General features: G+C 42.9%; 1 protein-coding gene across 1 annotated transcript in view; it reads left to right on the top strand.

Moving 5' to 3' along the window:
- Nucleotides 1-15063: 15063 nt before the first annotated feature.
- The window catches only part of KIT (KIT proto-oncogene, receptor tyrosine kinase), a 54815-nt gene continuing 44101 nt past the window's right edge, over nucleotides 15064-25777 (top strand). The window contains exon 1 of the mRNA XM_086464042.1: nucleotides 15064-15130. Within this exon, the coding sequence (XP_086320168.1) occupies nucleotides 15064-15130 (67 nt within the window). The remainder of the gene's footprint in view (nucleotides 15131-25777) is intronic.

Genomic DNA, 25777 nt, shown 5'->3' with positions numbered 1-25777 from the left:
CTTCAAGTTTCTTTACAAAAATTTCTGCAGGAAATAGATGCTCAAGAATCAAGCTGCCCCAGATGTATGACAGCTTAACAGGCAGGAAAATGTAGGAATCTGGAAGCTAACCAAGTTTCCTTAGGTCCTGTGTTGGAACAAATGCTGGACTTGGGGCTTGCTGCCCTATTGTCAAAGCTCAAAGAGCCAGAGTCCAGCCTTGTGTAGCATAACACAGATTTACCTGTGCTGAAGCTCTGAGAAGGGATTTTCGAAAGAGTCTCTCCTCACTAGTTTCTACCTATGAACTATGAAAAGTCTTTCAAAGCATGGCCTTTCTGGTGCAGGATTTAAGAGAAAAGTGAGGAAAGACCTTGTGTGTTCACATGTACAAAGTAATTACTGCCACCTTTCCACGTATGCATCTATGTTCCTGGCAGCAGCCACCAGTCCTACTCATTAAAAAGACCCCATAAAATTTAAATCAATTTGAGCAAATGAGATTCAAGCAATACACCTGCCCACAGGCTTCACCATCACATCTGGAGGAATGAATGTAATTATTATCTTACTTTATTCCAACCTTGCACCAGGGGTATGAAAGGCCAAGACAAATGATCAGTGAGTCATTTACAGGACAGCGCGGCTTTCCAGGCTCAAGTGAGCTTGCAGCAGCGTTTTCCAGGGTCACCAAACCTGGTAGAAACTCAGCTGTTTATGCTAATATTTGAGTTTGCAGCAGGATTCCCATAGGGAAGCTCCTGCAACTCTGTCCAATGATATTAACAATGAAACAACGCTGCCAAAGTGCATCAGTGAGAAGAGTAGCTGCTAGAATCGTTATTTCTATAATCTGACATCAGTTTTAGTAAACTTTGTCTCTCTAATGCACCCAGTGGGATTTTCCAGAGGTTAAATCCTTCTCACACACAACTGTGGCCTTGCATTTTGCTTGCAATTTAGAAAAATAGGACTAATGTCAGTTTCTTAATTAACGGCCTCCTAAAAATGTGAGCAGTAATTGCACCAGATCCAGATCTATATTAATATGATCATAATTTATCTTATGTTACTGAATTATTACTTGTTCTTTTCATCCGATTTGTGTGTTATCACTTTAAAATGTGTGCTCTGTGTTATTAGAATGCAACTTAATCTTTAGTACATTACCTGTAAGATTTAAACACAACGCATGCTCTCTTAATTTTGGTTATAGCTTCTGTGACACTTACACTTACTATCCCTTTTTCCTATGCTAATGAGTTAAAAATACCCCCAAGCATTTTGCAGTTTATGTCTGTGTGTTTGTTTCCATGGAATTACTTGTTTCATGTTGCAAGGAAGTATACTTAAGTGGAGACTTAATAGCTGGGGGGTTTTTTATGTTGCAGATATCAATAAAATCAAATCTCTCTGTTACTCTTTCATATTAAAAAAACCCCATTCTCTTGCCATTAATGAACGTTATTAGTGGTGTTTTCAGTCCCTCAATTTAATAGTCACCTTCTGTGTTTACAACTCTTTCTTCACAGAACAAGGGCACAAAGCATCTCATATAGGGAGCGCGTATGAAAGATTGTCCCTTCACTAATGGGGGCTGCAGATATATAGCTGAAACATTTACATGAGAAATGGATTGCCTAGATCTAAATTTTTCCCACTTCAAAGCCTGAGGGTGACCAGATCAATTCACAAATATACCTTCCTTCTTTCATTTCCTTACTGTGTCATCATCATGTGAAACTTTTAAAGGGTTAGATGAGAAATAATTAGGAAATTCTTATTTATAATGGAGTACAGAAGCCAAAAAAAAAAAAAAGAAAAAAGAAAAGATGAAAGAGACCAAAAAGAAACCGAGGAAAGTCCCCTCTGCTTAATAGATAGGAAACAGGTCAAACAAAGAAGGCAATTCATATGTGTCTGGGAGACATTTCCCAGGGTTAGCAGAGATGCAAATTTGCTAGCCATACTGGTAATAGAGGGATTTACTTTCTCCTACTTGGGTATACGCACCAAGTCAGGACAGGGAGCAGTCTCTCACAGCAGCATCCCGCCCTGAATGCCTGCAGAGATGTTCATATTTATCAGGAGTTGAAATAACCTGGGAAAGGTCCTCACCACTTTCAGCTTTTGAAAATTATTATTGTCAGTGAGGCAGTGTGACAGGAGAAGGGGCTGGAGAGGCAGATGGGAGGCTGGGAATGAGAAAGGAGAAGCTGGAAACAAGAAAAATCACAACAAAGTGAAGCAGCAGGTGGAGGAGTGGAATGGGCAGGTCCTAGCCATCAGTAACACAGAAGACTGAGCTCAGGTCTTAGAATCATAGAATCATAGAATCATTTTGGATGGAAAAGACCTTTAAGATCATCAGGTCCAACCACTATCCTAACACTATCAAGCCCACCACTAAACCATGTCCCTAAGCACCACATCTATACGTCTTTTGAACACCTCCAGGGATGGTGACTCCACCATCTCCCTGGGCAGCCTATTCCAATGCCTAACCACTTTTTCAGTAAATAATTTTTTCCTGATATCCAATCTAAATCTCCCCTGGCAAAACTTGAGGCCATTACCTCTCGTCCTGTCTTGCCCCACCACAGAGCACAGCTCTCCGAGACACACCCAGGAAGACACATTTTCCTGCAGCAGGAGCTGTGGAGACCCACAGTAATGCAAAAGCGAGCTGAAGGACCCTGTGAGCCTCCCTGTGAGTCACTGGTAGTACTAAAGGTAGAGATCTAAGACTATAGTTTCAGGCTTTGAGTACTTTTTCTACAGCTAACCAAGCACAGTCATGTGCCTCTCATTTAGCTCATATCCAGTCTTAAATCAAGGCTGACTAGTGCCAGAGACATCAAAGTCCCTGATACTATAGCCTTCCCCTGGGTCACAGGTAATGCTCCAGTTCTTCAATACCATCTAGGGAAGGAATTCAACTCTTCACTTTCTTTGGGAGGCCCTGAGGTCTAAGCATCACGCTGAAGACAATACTTCCACAGGGGCTGAATTTCTGGCCCGGGTCATCAGTGGCTAAAAAATCAGCACAATTTTTGGAGGATTTTAGCTAAATGCAGTTTAACCTAACTGCAGCACCGGTTACAGCAGTAGACACTGGTCATATGCTGTTTCTTCGCCTAGCAAACCCAAAAAGCAAGTTGCTTTTCAAAACTTCATATTTTGCCATGGGCTTTATTCTCAGAGAACAATGATATGTTTGAAGAAATAGCAAAGTTATGTATAACTTATATATGTATATGCAATGTGTGGCCCTTTAAAGGCATACTGTAAAGGAATTTAGGCCCAACATGTAGTTTTGTAAAAATAACTGGAGCATTGGTCTATTTACAAACTTAATATTCTACAAGGAAAAAATATTTGTTGCACATTTTCTGCATACTATTTCCATGTGTAAAACTGAATGTTTCTTCTGCTCTAATTCTGTTGGTTTAAGCGCCTAATTGCAGCATTAGCTGGGTCCAAAATTTTGCTGGAATAACTATGTCAGGGAGGAGACAATATTACACAGCTTTCAGCAACACAGTTGTGCTCGCAAATGCTGCTGGGCTGGCAAAATTGTTCTTGGTATTGCTGCTTCTGTTCAGAAAACCGAAACAAGCTCTAGTGGGAAATCACTTTATTATGGTGCAAGCAGTGGCTTTTCATGAGGGTTTGCTGGCATTTCTCTATCAAAAAAAAAAACCCACTTCTAGTGTAGACAAAGATTTTGAAGTCAATTCATTTTGTTTTGCGGAGATGTCTTACAATTCCACATTGTACTTGCATGTCTTGACTCTAACGACATTCTAGTTAAAAGTAAAAACATTCCCTGCTGCCTGGTTTGATTTAGAACAGAAATTAGATACAGTTTGTTTAAAAAAGAACTTTTAATTGTAGCTCAAAATAGAGTGAAATGGCATAAAAACTGATGTCACGGTCCAAAAATATGATTCTATTTTGAACATCCAAACAATATCTTGTCTTATAAATGTTCAGATTATCATAAAAGTAAAAGAGAATCAGAAGAAGAGTCAAACTGCTCTTTTATAGATTGGGCAAAATCTATAATAACTTGTTTAATAAAAAGATGCCCTCTAAAGATAAGCTTGCTGTTAAAATTGAGATGCTGTTGCATACTTGGCTAAAAAGGCGTTAGCAAACATTTTCCTTTTTATCCAGCTGCAGTCAATCAAATAGTGCAAGAAGGCTATGAATAAATATGAATTAAAGTTGTCTGTGGAAAACATAACATATAAGTTGAGCCTTTTCAGAAACACCATACCTGAGAATGTTCCCAAGCCCACCAGCAATTTGTGCACAAATAATTTGTTTCCATGGTCCTTCTACAACAGGTTTACTTTTGATGATGCTATTTAATGTAGTGACAGCAGCATAAATAGGTCATATAACCCAGGGTAACAGCTTTCTGGTCATACCCCCTGCAAAGGGGATCACACGGACAAGGCACAAGTAGCACTAAAGCTCTGCTCCCAGCCTGCCAGTGAGCTGATACAGATGTGAGAGCTTTGGGCGTACGTTGGAGCACACACAAAAGCTAGTGCCAGAAGGAAATCCCTTTTTGAAACACGCAATGCTGCCTGTTTGTTGTGCAGAGCTTCCTGAGGCCAGACCCTTGCTGTAGCTGTAGGAAAAGTATTTTTGACTGTTTGGGCAGCCATCTCCACCCCCTCCCCTTCTCCTGCCCCAAAGTGCATCCTGTTTGGGGATGCTCTGCACCTGCTGGCATAGATTCAGTGCAGTGAGCTGAGAAGAGCATTCCCTGTGCCTCCTTTAGTATGTCTGTGAAAAAGGAGCTGCAATTTATCTCAAACATCTTTCGTAGAAGGAAATTTAAAAATCTATGTGGAACCACAGTCTAGCTGAAGGAACTGAAAACTTTATCAGAGCCAGTGGCCAGAAGTGTCAGCTCTAGGAGACAATGAAGACCTAGAAAACAACTGCACGGGCTGCAGTCCACGATGCACCTCGTTGGCAGTGGTGTTCATTTAAGCAACCCTGCTCTCCACCTCCCTTTTTTGTATTACAGCAATACTTCAGCTAGGCTAGTTCCCTGTCTGAATCCATCAAGTGGCCACACACACCTTTGCCCAGCACAATGGAGGTGAGAGAGGCAAGCACAAGTAAGTTACAGACCTGGCAGTACAACCACTTTGAGAATACATGGTGTTGGGGCATCATAGTAACGCAGGGATGCAGAAGGCTCTGGTACCTTCTACTGCTGCTGGTCCAGCTTACAAACACTCAGCTACACCCTGTCTCACTGGATTACAAGTACTCCTAAAGGATTAAGCATGGCAGTGTGCACCAGTAGAGGAATTCATCTACAAATACGGTTGCTGAGTTTGCTGACTGCATCAGGAAATACTGTTCGCTCCACATCACTGTTAATGGAAGGATGGCTGTTCAGGCAAGGTATTAGTGGGAAACTGAGTGAGAGAGTGTCTGCAACCTGCAGCCTTTGTGCTATGTTGGTTTTGATGTAAAGAAAGGAGTGGAGCTTCAGAGGAATACATACCAGATAATAAGGCCCAGAGGCATACTGGAAATGAATGGGGCACTGAATGGAGATGCTCAGTAACTGCTTTGGGAGGCTAATACCTAGCCCTTACAATGCCCTCATTAGCCGCACAGCACAAGCATTTTGCAAAGGAGGTCAGTGCACTTTATAGCTGGAGACACTGTGGAACACAGAAACTTCACTGAAGTTCTCCAGTGTGGCAGCACAAGGGGAATCCCAAATCCCAGTGCCATATGACAGCTGCAGGGTCCTTTTTTCCCCAGTGAGCAAGGAGACCTGCAGACGTGTTTAAGGCTGTGCCATTCACAGCTGAAAATGTTGAAGTGATATGAGATATAGCTGGTAGTGATGCAAGATCTAGACAGATCTGTGCTTGTGACAGAGCCTCTGTGTCTAAATATTTTTGTAGTACTGCTTTGGATTTATTTACAGAGGAAACTCCTCATTGATTGGATTCATCCACCTTGTTGTTTTCTAAGCATTTAAAGGAAATGACTGTTAACCTTTGAGACTAAGCAGCATATGCAACATTCATGTAGTTGTCTAGATTCCCTCCAAGGAGGAGAAAGACATCTCCAGAGCATGATTCATCTCACCTGCTTCAGGTTGGGTGACTATCATTCCAGAGGTGCCTGCATTTCTGCATAGGACCTAGTCATCTGGCTTAGACACAGGTGAATCTTAGTCTCAGCTGGCTCATTTCAATAGGAATCCTGTCTTTATTAAAGAACTAAGAGAAACAAAACTCAACAAGCTGTCAATCAACAACATTTTACCCAATGTAGCTGGTCACATGACTCTGTGACATGAAAACAAAATGAATGGACATTTGACATGCTGTTCCAGGACCCTGTTATCACTTTGAACATAGGCTGTAGTTTTCTATTTTTATCGGTGGCTGACAGTATCAGCCAAACATTAACCCAAGGGCTGTGATGTGTTGCTAGTTCTGGATATCCCCAGTGTTTGTCTGCAGAAGGATTTCTGAAGTGTTTGGAAAAGAACTTGAGATGCTAACGTTCTTCCAGGCTTTCAAGGGTCAAAATGGCACATGCTTCATCATATGATCGTGTTAGAGAAACTGAGAAATCATCTGTGAAAGAAGATGAAAGAAGAATTCTAAATACTATTTACAACATTTTTCTGTGTATTTCCACTTATCAGCTGTACAGTGGTTGTGCAGTGAGAATTATGGACATGGCATCGAGGTTCCACAGATAATAATGACCCAAGATTTAACCCCAGGTTGAGACTCTGACTCAGATTCAGCAAACAGCACCTGTTAAATTTGCCTTTGAAAGGACCTACCCTACCATGTTATTTTGACTTCTTGTCACTGTCACAAATCCAGTGCACATTGTCATAGACTAATGAGTGGACGTTTGCCACAGCCACATCCTAATTGCTATATTAATTTCATCCCCAAAGCCCCAGACAAATGATCTGCTTCTGACACATGAACTCAAGCAAAAGCTGGGAGGGAAGAGCTGCCCGCTCTCTGAGGTGCAGCGAGATAAGCAAGCTGTTCCTGGGCTGACATCTGTGTTAACAATGGGCCATATGTGGGCTGTACAAAGAGGGCTGGTAGCACACCAGAGATCATGCATTTACCAGATTGTACCTATAACTGACACCTTGTATAACACTTAATATAAGGATAAATAAAGGCAGTGGCAGCAGCAGCCCAAATGGGGCACAGAACAATCGGCCAGCTGACGTGAGGCAGGCGAAATAGCTCTGAAATAACCAAGATATCCCGTCCTAGGAGGAGCTGGCTGCCGCCTTGCATTGTTTAAACTGCCCTGGCTATTTAGGTGTCCATCTACAATGCGGAAATCCCCTGTAAGTACCTTCACACCTGGCTTCAGGTAGAGGCATCATAGCATTTACTTTGGTATTTAAAGGCTGGCTCCTGTAGAATAAAAGGGTTTACTTCTGCGAGGTGCTGGCTTTGGCAGCAAGCCAGTGTAAGTTACTTCTCACTGCTCAATCTCATTGCTTTTCCTCCCTCAGCTTGGCAGTAGACCTGTTTGCAAAGCCACACAGTAAACCAGATCACGGTCTAGATTAGGACTGAAAAATAACCTTTTCTGTGGTTCCTCAAAATAGCTGCAGCAGCAAAACAAAGAGCTAGCGAGTTAAAGTGCCACAGCAGGGGACAGAATTAGGGAGAGAAGGGTCAGGACCTTCCTAAGCCTATTTCACGGCCAGTGTCTTGCAAACCGATGTGACAAACACAGGCTTGAATGACACAGGAGTAGTTCAGGGTGGAGGCAGACATAGAAACCACACTATCAGCTGTGAAAGCTGCGTCCCAGTGGATGCACATCCCCTCAGCATGAAAGGCCGTATGCCTAGAGGGGTAACGGGCTCATAAGCTGCAAACTGACATTTACATTTGCATTATTTCCAACAAGGAGCAGATGGCAAAGGGATGCTCCATAATGTCTTATGCGAACCCCAAAGAATCCCAAATCTCAGTTTTAGTTGGACACTTTCCCGTCCCAAACCGGCCTTGTGTGCTGCCAGGTGACAACAGCTCCCTGCCCAAAGGCAGCTGCCTCTCAGTGGGGGACGGCTCTATAGGCAGTTACTTAAGGAACCTGGAGCAGGGAAGAGAGGCTTTGAGATATAAACTTCTGTAAGATTCAAAACAGGCAGAAGTGAAGGCAGGGCTTTTCCACTGGTGGCACAAAGAGCCGGTGAGCTCTGAGAACACACCTTGGTGCAGCCGCTGGAGGTCACCTCCTAACAGCAGAGTCCTCTGAGCGTGGGAACCTGTACACAAGCCAGAGCCTGGCTTTACGCACGGTCGGCAACCTGGATTAGGGGTTTGCCAGAAGTACTCTTGAATTCAAAAGCAGAAACAACACACAAGAGGGAACCAGCTGAACATACCAGGACAAAAACAGATATGATCTTTAGAATGGACTTTTCTACACTAATGCAGTTGTTTATATTGCATATCAGACAGGTATGTACAGAAAAATGTGCAGAAACATCTAGATAAACATTGCACAGCTGGGTAAGGCATCAACTCCCTAAAAGGACTGAGATAAAATAGGAAAATGGTCCCAGAAAACATATCCTGAAACTCATTTGACTGAGTCTGAACATTCTTTCTGGTTATCCGGCCTGGACAAACTAAGTCATCAAAATGCAAATTCACCAAGGTGCGATCCCAGGCCTTCCCTGGATGCTGGGCAGCCAGCTTCCATTGGGGAGGTGGTTGAAAGCGTCTGCAGAATCTCACTTACACTACATAACAAGCTACATATGTAAATTTCCAAAGGTGACTGCACCATCTCAGATTGAAAACTCTTATTAAAAAGACTGAAAAAGCTGCTACAGATGAAAAAAATAGAGGATTGGATGATAAATGTGATGGGCATGACCTTCTTAATGGGGAGGCACGTTTGACTGCCCTTTACTCTTCCAGTGGTGTGTGTGTTTTTCCTGCTGTCTATCAGTGCTGGGCTTGGCGATTATAATATACACTGCATTTGTAAATATACACAGCCGAAAAAAAAAGCCCCAAAGGCCTCTGGCAGTACAAGATAGCCATATGAAAATGGAGTAAGATTGATAGGAAAATAATCTCTTAGAGACTTTTGGTTACCAAGAACTGTGAAGACAGATTGTAATGAAAACATAAATACACACATACCTGCTGTGCGGTCCCCTAAGACACCACAGCACTGCCTTGGTAGAGGTTACCTACCCCATATAGAAGGGCAATAACGTCTACAGCATTTTAATTTGGTAGGGGTTACTCAAAAAGTTGCGGGGGCTGAAGTGAGATGCTACAGAGAAGCTGTTAGCTCTGTCGATCCTTCATCGACCTGCAGCAAACTGCAAGCTTTGCTTTATCAAATGTGGGAGTTACCTGCTCAAAGATGGAGGTGCTAACTAAAATGTGCCTTGTGCTCTAAGAAGTTCAGTTGCCCATGGCCATCCTAGGAACTGAATAAAACCGAGCAAAAATGAGACAAGTTTTGCAGAGAAGCAGCTAGGGAAACCAGGCTTCTTGGTCCTTCTATGAAAAATAGTAAACGGATCACATGTTGCAGCCTGTTTACTATTTTAAGAACTGCCTTCTCTGAAATGCTTTGACTAATAAACAGTCGCTTTTAAGGCTGGACACTGATATCCTTGTTCCAGTTGAGGTGGCAGGGTTGTGACAAATCTGCCTTGCTCTGTACAAAGAGACAGGCAGAGCAGGCACTGAGGATGTGACTGGGAGAGAGCAGGAGGCTCATATGATACTCCCCTGACAAAGGCTGAATGCTCGAGGCCAGACGTGTGAAAGAAGCACTGGCAGGAGGAGTCAAGAGAGGCCACTCACTCATAAAGTACAACCCAGGTTAGTAACAAGTTTTAAAGCTGAATAAAGGGGAACCGACACATTTCTGCAAACTACACAAACATGATCAAAATGGGACCTAAAGAAATTTGAAGATGCCTTGCAAGGTTAAAAAGAATGTGAGCAATTTCTGACACACCTAAATAATGATAAATTAAAATAGGTCAAATGAAAATACTTTGAGAGGTGATGCGGCAAACAAGATGTGATAAAACAAACAAGTTTTTCAGTTTGTCTACTCAGGGAATCCAGGCAAGACAAGCACCCTATTCTCCACATCATGGTTTTGACACGTGTAATCTCAATCAAGGGGGTTCTTTTGCTTTTGTTTTAGTTTTCCTCTTATTTGATCCCCGAATTCCTGTGCAAAATAATGCAATTTAACAAAAATGCCAACGGAGTCAACTGGATCTCATGTGGCTTTAATCACCTCTGAAGAAAAACGCCTGACAAAATCCCTCTCTAGCCATTTATTTAGATTTCAGATATGGCAAAGCACTGTGAGAAAACACAGAAGGACTCTTTATGAACTGCAAAGCAAAGTTAGTTCTTGTCATGAGATGCAGAGCCGGGATATGTTTTCAGCAACCGAGGCATTGATATCCTGTTGGGAGTAGGCAGAGAGGGCAAAGGATGAGGCTCTCCAGGTCTGCAGTCCAGAGCTGCCATGAATGGGAAGGCCAGGGAAGGGTGGGAAGGGCAGTGAGGTGGAAAAGGAGAATGGTTTTGAGGAAGCCACATCAGCTGTTACTTCACAATTATTTTGATATATTAAACTTATTTAAAAACAAAACAAAACAAAACAAAAACACAGCAACAAAATGAAAGAAGCAAAAACAACACTTGAAAAGACCTAAGTTGCTGCATGGAGTCAGCTCTCAACAGCGGCCTGTGCAAATAAAGCAGCAAGCGATAAAGGCAAGAACTGTACTTGGCAGTTCGTAAAGACAAATCTCTTTTCTCAGTAAGATTGCAGGCTATAAACTAACAAAAAATGCTATCAAGAAGATTAGAGCCTTTATTTTCCATTTAAGCTTATACTGATAAGACAGTTTTTACAATAGTGTGCTATGCATGTGATAATACAAGATGTCTTTAAAAATAGCATATATTTCAAGCTTCAATGACGATTATATCTAGGCTCTTGACATTCGATGCTGGAAAATGCTTTAATTAACTAGGATGGCAATGCTGATTTGAGAACACGAGCACAATGGGATTTAATGAGTATTTTACAAAATTGGATTAAAAGGGAATAAGAGATACCTCCCACTTTAGTAAGACTGAATGGATTCGGTTTGAAGGCTCATATTCCAGGGGGAATGAGATAAAGGTGTCCACTTTATCTGCATTTATTTTCATGTCATCCCTGCTGAAAACAGCAGAAGTTTCTTCAGTTAAACTGCATGGAAGACATTATAATCCTACCGTCTACAGATGAAGTTTTAAGACATATGTCTATCAAATACCATCAGTTTTCTCCACTTACCCACCCTTACATGTCAGTGTGAGGATGTAGAAGACTAGAAATTAATAAAACTAAACGCAATGGGATGTCCCAAAATCTCAAGGCTTCTAGAAAACAGGTCCAGCTGGATTATACCTTGCTGTACCAACAGTTTAGACTAGCAGAAATCACTTTTTTTTTTTTTTTTATTAATAAACAAGAGGCTTAGAAAATCCGCAGCTATGGTTTTGTCGATTAAAATTAAGATACAGCAGAGTGCTGAGTATATATTTTTGCACGGTGGTCATATGACATTCCTGACAGCCACTCTTCAAAAATGCTGTTTTAGATGAATGCACAACGCAGAAATTTAACCACTTTTCACTTTTTAAAAGCTTAACAAACTTCTATGCCAATGTTTAGATAGCTTTTACATCAACATTGGTAAATCGATACACGTTTCAAACTCTCATAATTTCTCAAAGCCTTCAGGAATCACAGAGGAGTTAATTCTGGAGCTGTCTGGCTTGCTGGGGCTGCCAGTTTATATGGAATAGTGATGCCCCAGACCAAGATCTATCAATCTGCAACTTAGAAAAAGGAAAGTATAACCTTACAGAAGAAGTCATTATCACAGGGTTATCAGGAAGGATTTTAGCTGGCATTGATTGGCTGTATCAGAAGGGTATTTTCCTCTCTTCTCATTAGATATGTCATGCCATAGATAAAATAGAACCCACGGATTATTTATGCTGTAAAGATTTAGAATTAAAAGGTTTTCATAGCCCTGACAAATAAACTGCTTGCAACCATCAAAGTAGCTAATTTCCAAATGCATTTTCATTCAAGTACAGAAATAACCTAAGTCCTTCATTAGTGCACCAGTTGTTCAATGTTACCAATATTATCGATCTATCCAGTGTTTACTCCAGTAAGCAGCCTCATGGATGTGTAAAAGCAATCTTTTGAATTGACTATTCAAAGGAGCTGGTCCATAAATGTTAAATCACTTCAAGGATTTCAAGCTGAAGTGAGCTTTCCAAATACAGGGTTTCACATATTTCTCCAAGCTTATAATTCTTATCTTTCGTCCATTGTCTTCAAAGTCTGTAGAGCTCTCTTTCTGCCCCACTCTCCTGCCCACCTCCCCCCCCCCCCAACATCAACCTACTGCAAGTTGGTTCCAGCAGACAATGAGGAGCGACAGCACTAACTGTCCTAACATACTGCCACAGTACCACAGTGATGACTGAAGAGAGGAACGTGTGAGGCTGGCTGCAAACGCAGAGAAGATCCTTTCTGTCTTAAGCTCACATATTTTGGACAAAGGTAGAAAAAAGACCTAAAAGAATCCTCCACTGCTTAAGAAACTTTCTTTTTCTTCTATAATGCAAACAGAATACAGATGAGAGAACTTACAACATTCAGTGCAATACATTGGACAGAGGTGGAAAGGGCAACTGTGTTTATCATTATGATTATTAAAAATAAATGAAGTAGCAAGGTTTAAACTGATTCACCTTTGTTTCCCACTTACTGTAGCTATTTATAGCCAGGCAAAGTACATGGAATAATATTGTTGCCACTCTGATTTTGAGCTGTCTAACAATCAGCTAATGCTCATGAAAATGAGGCACATGATGTGGGGCCATGCGGAGTTTGGCTTCATGTGATCAGGGATGTGCAGGACATAAAGGCAGTCCGCTAACTGAAAGAGCACTAATCAAGAAGAACAGGGAGAAACCTGTCACAGTAACAACATCACATGTTTCTTGATAATGTCTCAGAGGAAGCCTCTCGTAACATATTGTCCACTGCCTTTGCATCTTTAAGAAATTAAACTATAAATGCTTCAAGTATTTATATAAAAAATTTCCAACTCTCTTCTTTTCTTCTACAAAAATAAAAGCCAAAGACACCCAGAAAACCTGGAGTGCACAGAAAAATTAAGTATTTCAGCTTTTTTTCCCCTCTACCTAGAATTAATTTGATGAGGCTAGCACCTAGTGAGAGACATGATTTAAAAACAATGTTTGATTTTGAAATTGTTGGTGTGCTAACAAAAATGTATTCCGTTTTGCAGCAGAGGAAGGATTCACCCATCAAAAGAGACTGGCTGTCAGAGATGAAAGAGAGTAAAGAAATGGAGAGAGCCATTTTAAACATATAAGACAAGACTTTCATCTCATGCTGGACCATATGGGACAGTGCTATTAACCTTGGAAAAAAATCTGACAGGAGTGAAAAAGAAAAGAAGATGAAGGGAAAAAAAAGGAATAATTTACCTTCAATAACTTTTCTGATCTGTACAAACACATTTCAAGAAATCTACATTTATGCTTTTCCACGGGTGAAGGTTTTGCTGTGTGTCCCTCTCTCTTTTCTGTACATCCAGAAGGGTTGGTATGGGGTTTCTGACAGTCTGTGTGTTCTTCCCCCACCTGCCTGCTAGGGTGCTGCCTGTGAACACCTGGGCAGAAGGCAGCTGGCAAATGCATGGATGACTATAAGGTCACCTATACATCTTTCTTTCACCTCTGCAGCATGTGACACTGACAGACAACACAGTGCTAAAGACAGACGTTTTTGTCATTTGTACTATTTCTGCCTGAAGAGCAGGTCCAGCTCTGTAGCTACAGAAGCAAGTGCTCCCAGATCTTCCTTGTCAATTGCCTCACTGGTGCTCGAAAAACTCCCTCGGTGGGATTCCAAAACCCCTTCTCTGCCATGCATTTATAGACCAAATTCTCCTTACTCCTTGCAAGTGCTTTCCTAACATTTAAGCTATTTCTTTTTTTTCTGCTGAGAACTAAATGGATTACTTTTTATCTTGCCCTTGAGGGACATGAAAAACAATTGCTCACAATCCTCTTTGTAAGAACATTTTCCATGTTTAAGCTCCCTGTCAGCTTTCTCTTTTCCATACCAAACCAGCCAGTTCTTTCAATCCTTCTTTTTGTGTCACAGCACACACTTTTAAGTCTCACTACTGGTGCTCTGACTGACCCTTAACAAGGGACAGCCCAGAGCGGGCACAGTTTGAGAGCTCAGCGGTGCGAGCCGGGGCAGAAGCGTTACCTTTGGTGCGTAGAATCTGCCGTGACACCTCCAGGATCTATGAGTGAGGCTTTCAGAGCTCGACAAACGGCTTTGTACCTGCCCTTTGAGGGATGCTCCCTCTGTTTCTAGGCCCCTTGCCCAGCCCGGCCGCCTCCCAACCTCCCCCCCACCCCCCCGGGACCACGCTGCCCCCCGGGCTCACCCAGCCCCACAGCCCCGACCCCTCCTCTCAGCACCTGCCAGTGCCCAGCGCGGCTGAAGCGCTACCCCGCGAAGAGGGCGATCTCTCCCCCATCACAGCACTGTGTGCGTATTCCGCCACAGGGGTTTTTCTTTTTAAAATCATCTCATTTTGGGGGCTGGGGGGAGTGGTGTCTTTATGGTAAGCCCCACCGAGGAAAACCAGGACGCTCCCTTTCCCCCGGGGCGGGGTGGGGGGAGCTTCTCACCTGCGCCCATCCCCGGTGGCGGCGAGGTGGGGCGGGGTCGCGGAGGGCGCCGCGGGGGGCCGCGCAGCGCGGAGCGGGGCGGGCGGCGGAGGCGGAGCCGGCGGCGGCGCGGCGGGGCCGGCTGTACACCGCAGCCCTCCCGCGGGGGCTCGGGCATCTCTGCGCGCCGGGCGGTGCGAGCGGCAGCCGCGCCGCGCCGGGCTCGGGGGGTGGCGGCGGCGGCGGGATGGAGGGCGCGTACCTCGCCTGGGAGCTGGCGCACGCCGTGCTGCTGCTGAGCCTCTTCCCCGCAGGTGGGAACCGCGGGCGGGCGCGGAGCGCGGCGGGGCCGGGGCAGGCGTGGGCGGCTGCGGGGAAAACTTGGGCAGCGGCGTGGCGGGGGGTCGCGGCGGCAGCCCGCGGTTTGCCCTGGCATCGCCTTTGCGGGACGCCCCGCTGGGGAGGGGTGGAAAGTCCTTTGTTTGCAGTGCGCGGTTACCCGAGGCTGGCAGCGAGACCCCGTCCCCATCTCCCCGGGCTGTTTTGATAATAAACTATCTGGTAATCGGTACAAAATGTCCCCGCACTGAAGTGCTCGCTGAACAATAGGAAAGGAGCCGCCGCCGTCAGGTGCCCAGCGCTCCCCAGCAGAGGTGAAGCCTCCCCGGGGCGGGGGGGCGGTGTGGTGGGGTCGGTGCGCCGCTGCGCCCCGGCGGGTCGGTACCCCGCGGTCCGGAGGGGCCGGGCCGGCGGCTGGCCGCGGGACAAGGCGTCCGAGCCGCCGTGCCCTTGCACTGCCGATCCTCCGCGTTGAAGAGGAGGGCAAGCGGTGCCGCTCAGGCCTTCGGGAGGTCTGTCGGTGCTAAAACTTCGGTGTGTCGGGTGTAAATCGAAAGGTTCCCTTCCACTTCCTTGGTAAAAGGGGGTTTCCCTGCCGAACCTCCCAGCCTTAGCGGCCGGGGCTAGTGATTTTTCAAAACAGCATCTGGCTGCAGCGCTGGGCAACTTTGCACATGGCTTTCGGAGTCGCCGCGCAGCGCGTTGCGCGGCTTGTAGGCTTGGGAGGCGTTCGGGGGTCTGCAGAGGGAGGTGGTGTGCTGAGGTCGCTGCTAGTGTTCGAGGAGTTGCACCCAGGGAGGAAATTTGGCCCCCTGCGCCGAAGTCCGAAAGCGGATAACGTCAAAGGGTATTTTGCTACTTCCCGAAGAGCAAGCTGAGGATCCAGGGAAGCGATGCACAGTGCTAGGTGTTTAACGTCTGCTGCCACCAACAGAGAGGAGCCTTGCAGAGCACCTTGTGGGAGAGCAGCCGGTGAGGGCTCCGCAAGTCTCTGCCCGTTGCTACTGGGAGCAAATAAAACTAAAATTACCAGGAACTAACAGTAGAGACAATTTAAGCGTCTTCATTGTAAGCACTTTACTTTGGGATGTGAGAGGGGGCAGTAGTTGATTTATGAACATGTTTGTTATTATTTTTGTTTGGGTTTGCTTCCTTTTGTTTATTGATAATCTGAACTAGAGTGTGGTATCTGACAATTTGGACTTTCCTATTTAGAAATACCCACATACATCTGCAAAATGCTAGTGCTGTGGCCACAGGGATGGGAAAGAAAAAGGAAATAATTTTTTTTTTTTAAGTTGAAATGATTAATACCTGCCAACTTTCTTTATTTCGTCTATTTCTTGCCTGCACTTGGTGGTTATCCTTCATCATACGATTAGACTGTCCTTACAGAAAGCTTAAGAAACAGGTCAGACCTGCAGTGTCTCCTGGAAGACATGAGTTGCAGGCTCCAGAGTACTGGAGAGGCAAGGAGGGAACCTTTCTCGGGCCCCTTCCTCTGGTTCTGGGTTCAGACATTTCACCTCAAGGGCACATCAGACAACCTTGTGCAGGCAAAAATACACTGTGTAGTAGGTATAAATAACTGTTGCAAAAGACAACTGACTGGGGTATGTATAAGCAGCTATATCACACAGATGTAGGAATACTCAGGGCTAGTTTTGTGCTGGAGGAGGTATCAAGAGTGATGGCTTGAGTCCTGGCATGGGCACGAAGGGCATCAGAAGTGACAGCCAGGACAGAGCTGGTCTGCTGTGCTAGAGTGCTCTGGAGCTAACATGACCCCAGGTTCCTTTTGGGTTTGCCTCAGTGCAGATGCTTGGACTGGGTTATCTCCCACAGTCCCTATTGAGACCTTCCTGTTGTTTATTGGTACACAAATTTATATTAAGTATCTTTATTTGGCCTTTAGTCAAGAACTTCTTCCTTTGCTTGCAAACGGGAAAGTAGGATGTAGAAAACAGACCTTAATATAGCCTCTTGGAGGGTAAACCATTCATCTTCTCTGTCCACAACCCCTTCCTACTTTTCGTTTTTCTGCCATCCTAACATGCTTCCACTTTTCGTTCCATTTGGGGATTGCCTAGTCCTCATTTTATGCAATATTCTGGAACGAGCTTTTATCTGTGCATCTCCTGTCCTCCCCCAAGGCTCACCCTGTTTCCCAGCCCCCCAGTTCTCTGCCAGAGTCTCTGTGGCATTTCCATCCCATGGTCATGGAAGAATGGACATAGTTCCTTTCAGCATCCATCAATACAGCCTTTTTCTTTTCAGTCAGCTGCAGAGTAATGGGAGGCTCTCCCTGTGCCCAGAGGGAAGAATGTCTATTTCTATGATGCTTCCTGCTACCTGTCAGCCACGAGGGAGGAGGCTTGAAGGAGGAAGATTGAACTTGATGAGGATTCTGATTGCTGTCACTCAGTCGCTGCCTTGACCCCCTCAAACCCTCTGAGTATCCTGCCCTCCCCACTCCCCTGTTTCTGTCTCTGCTCTCTCCTTCTCCTTTTCCTCCCTCCCCTGTGGCAGTGCAGATTCTCCTGTGCAGAAATGTGTCCCAAGGCCACTGCCAGGAGCAGAATGGAAATGTCAAAGATTGCTCAATACTTGTCTCTTTTTTCTTCCGTTACAACTGGGAACCCTCTCCCAGCAAGTACTTAAGTGATTTTTCTTCAGGCTTTATAATAAAGAATGTGATAAATTTGGCAAGATGCGAGACTCCCAGTTGCATCCTGTTTTAAGTACCATTCATAGAGACTGGAGGCACTTCCATGTGCTCATTTTGCAAGAGAGAGCCTCTTGTCAACAGATGACTGAAGCTGTAGTACTGTTGGGTTATCTGCCTCTCCTTGCTGCTTTCCATCTCGCTTCGGCCCTCCCAGAAACCTATTGTTGATTGTCCAAACAGTAATGCTTCTTTGCAGGTGCCTGGATTGATCAAAGGATTCTGAGTCACCTCCAGAAGGGACATGTTGCACCAGGACACAGGTGGAATTGGAAAGGATATGTCTTTAGCATATGTAAACAGAGCTAGGACAGGTCTTAGGAAGAACATCTGAGTCATGTTCCAGTTGGTAGGACTTTCTTGTAGTGAAACTTGTCCTTTTCTCTCTTGTCTGTTGTGAGAGACTCTGGTGATACATCTATGATCTGTGGATTTCTGTCTGAACTATAAATCGTTGTTAGTGAAAGCTGTTTGAAAGATTTTTAAGGCATATCTGGAGCTGTCAAACTAAATACCAAATACTGCACATTTCTAGTTTGAAAGAAAGCTGCTTTCTAGCCTGAACTTTCAGTAAACGCTGGTGTAATCCGAAGGTAAGGAATAACAAATTCTGGATGAAACAGGAACCACACAGCATCAGTTTCAACAACATACATGTTTATCTACAATACATGACAACTGGTCTAATCTCATAGCAATCTTGTAGAAGAGAGAGAGTAATTGCTCAAGGTTAAGCCACTTTTCAGCTTTTTGTCTCTGTCCATGAAGATGAATGCTATTGCAGAGATCAAGCGTTGCACATTGTCTTGCTCTATGCATGTGACACATGATTTTACAGATGTTGTTTTCTTTTTCATCTAGTACAAACATCTTCCAGGATTTTGACTCATTTCCTTAAGTCTCTTTCAGCTGTTCAGAGAATGGGTAGAGGAAATGAGGTCTAATATCCTAATGCATTGCATTTACTGTAAGTACCCTCTCACTTTAAGTATAAAAGTACAAATATACAAAAGTATATTTGCCTTTTTGTAATTTCTGAATGTCATTTTGAATATCTCCCTGCACAGAAAACAACTCGTAGTTGTTTCTGTCCTTCAGAAACTCAGCTCCCCCCTGGTTGAGGCTCTTCAGCCTTAATAGAACTTAAGGTGTTCATTGTAACCTTAGGTGGAAGAGGAGAGCTGATGCTGAAGGCATCTAATGAAAGCGGCGATCTAGATTTCGGTGTGTTACGCCTTTTGGACGTTTATTAAAAAAAATCTGAAGAGAAGGCACATACAAATTACTAGGATCAGGTGTAAAAAGTATTTTAAAATTATCTTTTATATTATTCTGTTGCAGAAGTATTATGCTGGGCTTATTCAGTGACTTTTAGGAAACAAGAAGGGCTTTTTCCAAAAGGACCCTCTTTGACAATGAATCCTGCAAACAGTCATAAATGAACGTAATTTTACGCATGTAAGGCAGTCTCCTTGGCTGGTTGCCAGACCTAATGGCAACCGAAGTGTGTTGTTTGTCCACCAGCCAAGATTGCTGCCGTTAGTGATAAAAGCATAAGGGGAGTGTAAACATCTGTGTTTGAAGGGAGAACACGACTCCTATTTTCTAGTGTATAGCAATTAGAAAGCACAGTAAATGTTAATCTCTCAGTGGATTTACTCTTGGGGATTATATTGATTTATTCGGAAAACACAGGTTTTCAGATATACCTTTAAATGGATTTTAATGATCTTTGTTATGTCACAACAGATTCTTTTTTTTTGTGCAGCATGTAAAGGTCTTGGTTCTGTTATCTTTAACAGCAAGCAAGCATGTAAATAACAGAACAGTTTCTGATGTTGTTACCATGCTATGCAACTCCTGCGCTTCTCCATACGGATCATTCCTGGAAACTGTAACTAAAATGAAGCATCATTTAATAACATTACCAGTTACAGGGGGTTTTGTCGCTGGGGGGCTGACAGTGTTAAATGGCTATGATTTTAAATGCGATCTTGACAGCTGAGTCATATGTAATATAATCATTAATGTTACATAAACATATGTAACATAATCATTAAATATCTGATACAGAGAAAAATTCTCTGGTTAACTAGGCACTGACAGTTGTAAATCTAAGTGATAATGAGGATGCATGGGCTGATTTAAGTTAAGAAGAGATGAAAAATGCATCAAGGAAATTTGAAAGTCATATGCATCTCTTACAGGTTCTTTGGAAGCCTGGCAAATGCCAGGTTAGTCCTGCATCTCCTTTCTTTTCCCATCAGCAATTGTCTTAAGCTAAGTAGTGCTCCTGCACTTGTGCTGGGTGAACATGCTCCTCATAAAATACAGTGGGCTTCTTTTTAAAGAAAGGCTTTGTGCAAAAGCCACACAGGAAAAAGAAATCAAACCTGTTGGTTATAACCTGTCATTCAGAGCCTGCATGTTTCACGGGGGGAGAAAAGGTCCCACTGAGCAGTGTAATAGACATGTTTGGGGTATTCACATACCTAGGCCATTCAGAGCTAACCAGGTTCCTGCTCAAGGATATAATGAGATTAAAAACTCCCACTTGGCTCTCTTGATCTGTTTTATGTTCAGGAGTTAGTGGCTGCATCGACATCACATGTTGAAGATTTTGTCCACACCCCTCTGGACTGGAAACTTCATTCTTTGCGGAATGAAATCTGATTTTATCACACATTCACCTGCCTCCTGCAGCTTGGTTTCTAAGAGAAACAGCAAGTCTTAGGAAGGTGCCACAGAACTGTAAGAGTAAGGCTGGAGGGGACCTGCAGAGGTCGTCTGGTCTGTCCCCTGCTCTCTCCCAGGGTCAGACAGATCAGATCTTCCCAGGCAGGCTTTTGTGTAACCTGCTGTAAGGCAGACTTGTGGTGCAGAGTCTACCATCCGTTTTTTTCAAGTATGTAACTAGTAGTTAAAGGTCAAAAGCTTCTCCAGGTACCTAACCTCATCTCCCTTGCTGGTCGCTTAATTCCATCCTTTTTTTTTTCTCTGCTCGGGTGGATATAGCAAAGTGCTGATCACCATCCTCTTTATAATAACATTTTACACATTGGCAATTAGTAAAACACCTTTGACTTCCCTTTCCTATGATAAACCTTTTTCAGCCTTTTCTTTTGGTGCATCTTTCATAACTCCTTCTCTTGTTCTTCTCATCCCTCTCCAACTTGCTTGCATTTCCTCTGGGTACGATGTGTAAAATTGGCATCTGACTCCAGATAAGAAATGCAGTGCTCCCAGATTTAACAAAACAGTTACCTCCCCTTCCATGTACTATGTTTTTCAATTTGATTCACAGCATTGTAAATCTGATTTTAATCATGATTTAAATCAGCCAACAGTAAGCCTCATTTTAACTGTTTTGCATTTGTACTTAATCATTTTGTAAAGAAAGGTTTAACCTCCTTTATTACCATTGAGATAGAGTTTTAATTAAATATAGCCTTTGCACTTAATGTTATACTTACTTTGATTAATCACTGTGCCTGTATTTAAGCAATTAGGTAGCTTATTATATGTACACTTATTCTGATTCTTCATGTGTATGTTTTAGTATGAAAATAGAAAGTGTTGACATTTCTTGTATTAGATAATTGATTTTTTTACTGACGATTTGCATCGATTACAATGAAGGAAACGAGAATTCTGAAATGTTCTTCCTTTAGATAAATAGCACCACATAGAAGCCAGCCAATTCAGAAGAAAAAACTCATTGAGAAATGTTTTGCAATAGAGAATTAATGTCTGAAAGGCCTATCTGTAGTCAAAACTGGTGGTTTCTAATCGCTATGCTGTAAAAATTTTAGAACTAGTCTATCTCATCCTCTCTTTATTCTTAGAACAGCAATGGAAAGAAACATTCATGAGGTTTTTTTAAGTCCTGATCAGTAGCTCCTCTTTGAATGGACTAGTTGCTTAATTGAGTTGAGCTGAATGAACTCAAATAAAAGAAATATTTTCTCTGCACCTGCTAGGAAGCTTCAGATGCCAAAGGCTGGTTTTATTGCTGCAGCACAACCTGCCCAGAGGTGCTCAGCAGCTGCTTCTGTGAGTTTGATAGTTTGGTTATCTTTAAAATGTTGGCAGCAAATGTACGGCTTGAATAATTTTTTTGCCTTTGATTTTTTTTAATGATTAGAGGAGTTTAAGTTTAAATTAATGTTGTTATATTTTCAAAATTACTGTTGAATATTTTTAATTTTTAAAAGGAGAATGTGCATTACTTTTAATGTAATTGTAAATTAAATATGCAGTTTAATAGGGTATTTTTACCTGAAGTGATTCTGTTCATATGCCTTAGGTGGCCTTCTGCACTAGGACCTGCTACTGCTATTCATTTTCTGCTGCTCACTAACTGCCCACCTCTTTTCTTTACTTTTTCTGCTTAACTCTTTTTTGGTATTTTATATGGCATGGAAGTGCTTTCTATGCCTGGATGAGTATAACTTTTTAACTTTGAAAAGAAATTACGCTATCTTCAACAAAATAAAAGCTTCCTCCTAGTAGTGTCCATTGTAACACAAGCTGTTGAAGTTTCCTATTCCGTAGCACGTCTGACTTCCAGGTATTATACATAAGATTGCTGACTTTGCAGTAATGCTAATATCATCATACCTAGGATTTGAGGTATGCAGCACAATAAAAGAGGTCAAATAGAAGGAGCAGAAGTAAACCCTGTATGTCTGGTCTCCTCCCATAAACTAGATACCATCAGAAGCAATGCTGAAATGGGATTCCCTGCTTAGGCAGGTACTCGGACAGCACTCACAGCACGATGCCCTCTTGTGTATCTCTCTGGGGGTAGGAAGGAGGACCACTTTTTCAGTAAGCAGCTACCTATATGTATGCCATGTTTATGCGATTTGTGATAGGGCTTATTAATAAAATAGAAATAAAGTACAATTTTCAAGCAAAAAAAGCAAGTTGGACTTCTGCTAACACTGAGGATTAAGTTCGACAGCTGAGTTATGTATCTCTTTGCCAGGAGACTAGGGAAATCAAACTGGATTCTCAGAAATATATCCAAGTCTCTGTATTCAAGGCACTTCGAAGACAGCATCAGTGACAGATCTTTCTGGATGTTAGTGTGATTATCTGAGGTGAGATTTGTTCACCCTAGGAGATTCTGAAGAACGTGCCGATGAATCCTCCAGAAGTTGTCCTAGTCACAGTTTCAGAAGGCATGTGCAAAGATGCTTCTCTAATACTGGTCCCCTATTAAAAATATGTTTACTAGATTTGGTATTGTCTGTGAAACAATGCTTTTTACAAGATTTTTTTTTGCCAGTATCTTAGTAGCAAAGTATCCAATCACTGAATGGATAAAGTTAACTTATATGGATAAATATGGAAATACTCCAAAACGTCCTTCTTAAATGAATACAAAATGAATCTAAAATGGATGCATGACACGTGATACAATGACTTGTATTTCTGTAACAGAGCTATGCAAATACTTTAGCGATCTTATTACTAAACCCAGTATTTTTCTCATGAATCTGTCAGTTCTTTCAGTGAAGGGAAAGAGAATACAAAGTAATATGGACATAAAAGGTAACTGTATCTTTTCTGCAAAATTTGGTGAACATGTTTATTAATCCGAAAGTCTTGTTTATTGCTGTAATCTTCTAGAAGAAAGTACTGAACTAAATATCTAGAGAAAGTAAAAAGCAGTGCTCTTTGTGGTATTTAATGTGGTCCATCATAAGAGCAATGATAACATAATTATGCAATTAATGGTATATTTTCCCCTCTAGAGGCCTTACATAGATGATTACCAATGCACCTTTTAATGAAATTGCTACTATTTGATAAAATTACTGCCAAGACTTGAAATAATTAGAATTTGCATTGCCAAAAGTCTTACATCTCCTTCCTCGGTTGAGCCTTTTCCAAATAGGCATTAATTCAGATTGCAAAACGTTTCACTGTTCTCTGGTTTTCTCATTTCTCTTCATTAAAACTACCTTTTTACCACATTTCAGCAAACGTGCTTTCAAGCCCATGTTACTCATTACAAGGAACTTTCATTCAAAATGGAAGTTGAAAGACACTGCACCTTTTAATGTAAATGTCAGCAAAGAGAAGTGAGAAGAAAAAGCCGTTAAAGGAATAGACTGGATGAATGACAGCTGAATTTCAATACAGTATGCATTAGTGCATTTTTTCATTCCTTCTAAGCATTCTCCGTACTTACTTTGTAATTTGTTTGTTTATGTGTCTAACAGCTGATAAAACTAACTATGAGAACAGCTGGTTAATAAGCAATTTTGGAAATTAGAGGGAAGGCGGCAATAAGTAGGAGTAAGGATCAGTCTAAATGTATAAATCTCAGTGCTGACAAGTGTTGTGGCAAACAGTTGCTCTTTTTACTTTTTTTCAGTCTTATTTATGTGCGTGTGCATATGTATATATTTATCTGTCCTCTGTGTATTTCTTTGAATAAGTCTTAGCAGGTAGCTGTTTTAAGCTTAGACCATTCTAGTTTAAAAAGGCTTGATAGGTCAGTCATGCTTTGGGTTTGTTTTTGTTCATTAGTACCTTGCCTGTAGATTCCTTCTGTGGTGGGAAGTTTAGGTATAAGAGACCATAGCGCGTCAATGTGCTGTAATAAAATGAATTAATCACCTAGAATAGGTTATTGCTTATAGTGCTTCAAGATGAGTGGCTGGACTTCTCTAGTGCATATGGCGCTCCTTCAAAAAACAAACCCAAAAATCCCAAAACAGTAGAGAAAGCCCGAAGGCCATGACTTCCCAGAAAAAGGATTAAAAAAGGTGTCATACCCAGCCATGGAAAGAAGCATGGCTTTGATCCTGCTGTGGCCATTTAGTATGTGTGCTAAACTAGAATTGTATTCAGCTACATGTCTGCCTTTGACCAATGCCTCTGTTGCCTGTATTAGCAGAGCGAGGCATGCCAGTCAGAAAGGGCAAGCTGCTTGGTAGGCAGGAAAAGTGCCCTGTGTGCATGGCTGGAGTTTCCTCATCCCAGCAAGGGAAAACAAAGCGACTGGGGGAAGAGGAAGGTGTGTCTCTGTCTCTGGAAACTGCAGTTACTTCCCACAGTCCCCTGTCCTTGAGGGAGTGTTGCACTTGCATGTCTAGGTCAGCTCTCATAGGTTTGCTTTGGAGGTCATGTGCAGAATCTGCTCTGCTAAGCCTGCTTCCGAAATAAGGAAGCGAAGGACAATGAGCAACATTGCTAATTGCTGTGACAAGACCTCCTGCAGGAGGATCTGCTGGCTTCCACCCACAAATGGGATCAGCCCGGGTCCTCACGCTTGTCCTGCCTGAAGATCCTGTGAGAGAGTGGGATGTGTGGGGGCTAGAGAACTAGCTGGATTTGTCTTCTTGCCACCTGCCTCTGATGCTGGCTGTTTCTAACTAACTGCATCTCATTTGGAGGGGTGCATAGCCTCTCTTCAGGTGTAGCTGGGTGTCTCCTCAGTTGCCTGAGCTGTTTTCTCTCCAAGAGGTAAGCACCAAGTGCCTTTTACTTGTCCTGTGGAGTGCCCTCCCAGGGTGTGAGGTGTTTAGTGAGGCAGGTCCGTGTAGGAGCAATCCCAAACTGTGAAGCTGAAAGCTTCCTATGAGGCATTACTGCAAAGGGAGGTGTCTCACAGCCAAGGTCCAGCTGCCTCTGTGGTTCCCTACACTCATGCCTCCACAGATGATAAAGGCAACCTTTGTTCCAGCCTCCTTCCACTTCCTCTCTTGGTTTTGCCATGGGTGGGAATCTGCTGGCTGGCTCCACACTTGCTCTTTGTGTTCAGGGATACCTGTTTCTTCTTTATGGTGCCTGCAGATGGAATGGGTTTGGCTGCACCTTTGAGTGCTGGGCTGATGAGCTCCTGCCTTCTGCCCTCCACCATGCCCTTCCTCTGCCCCCT

This window comes from Leptosomus discolor, chromosome 4 (genome assembly GCF_034619465.1).
Source record: "Leptosomus discolor isolate bLepDis1 chromosome 4, bLepDis1.hap2, whole genome shotgun sequence".
Lineage (NCBI taxonomy): Eukaryota > Metazoa > Chordata > Aves > Leptosomiformes > Leptosomidae > Leptosomus > Leptosomus discolor.
This window is presented reverse-complemented; position numbering and strand designations above follow the sequence as displayed.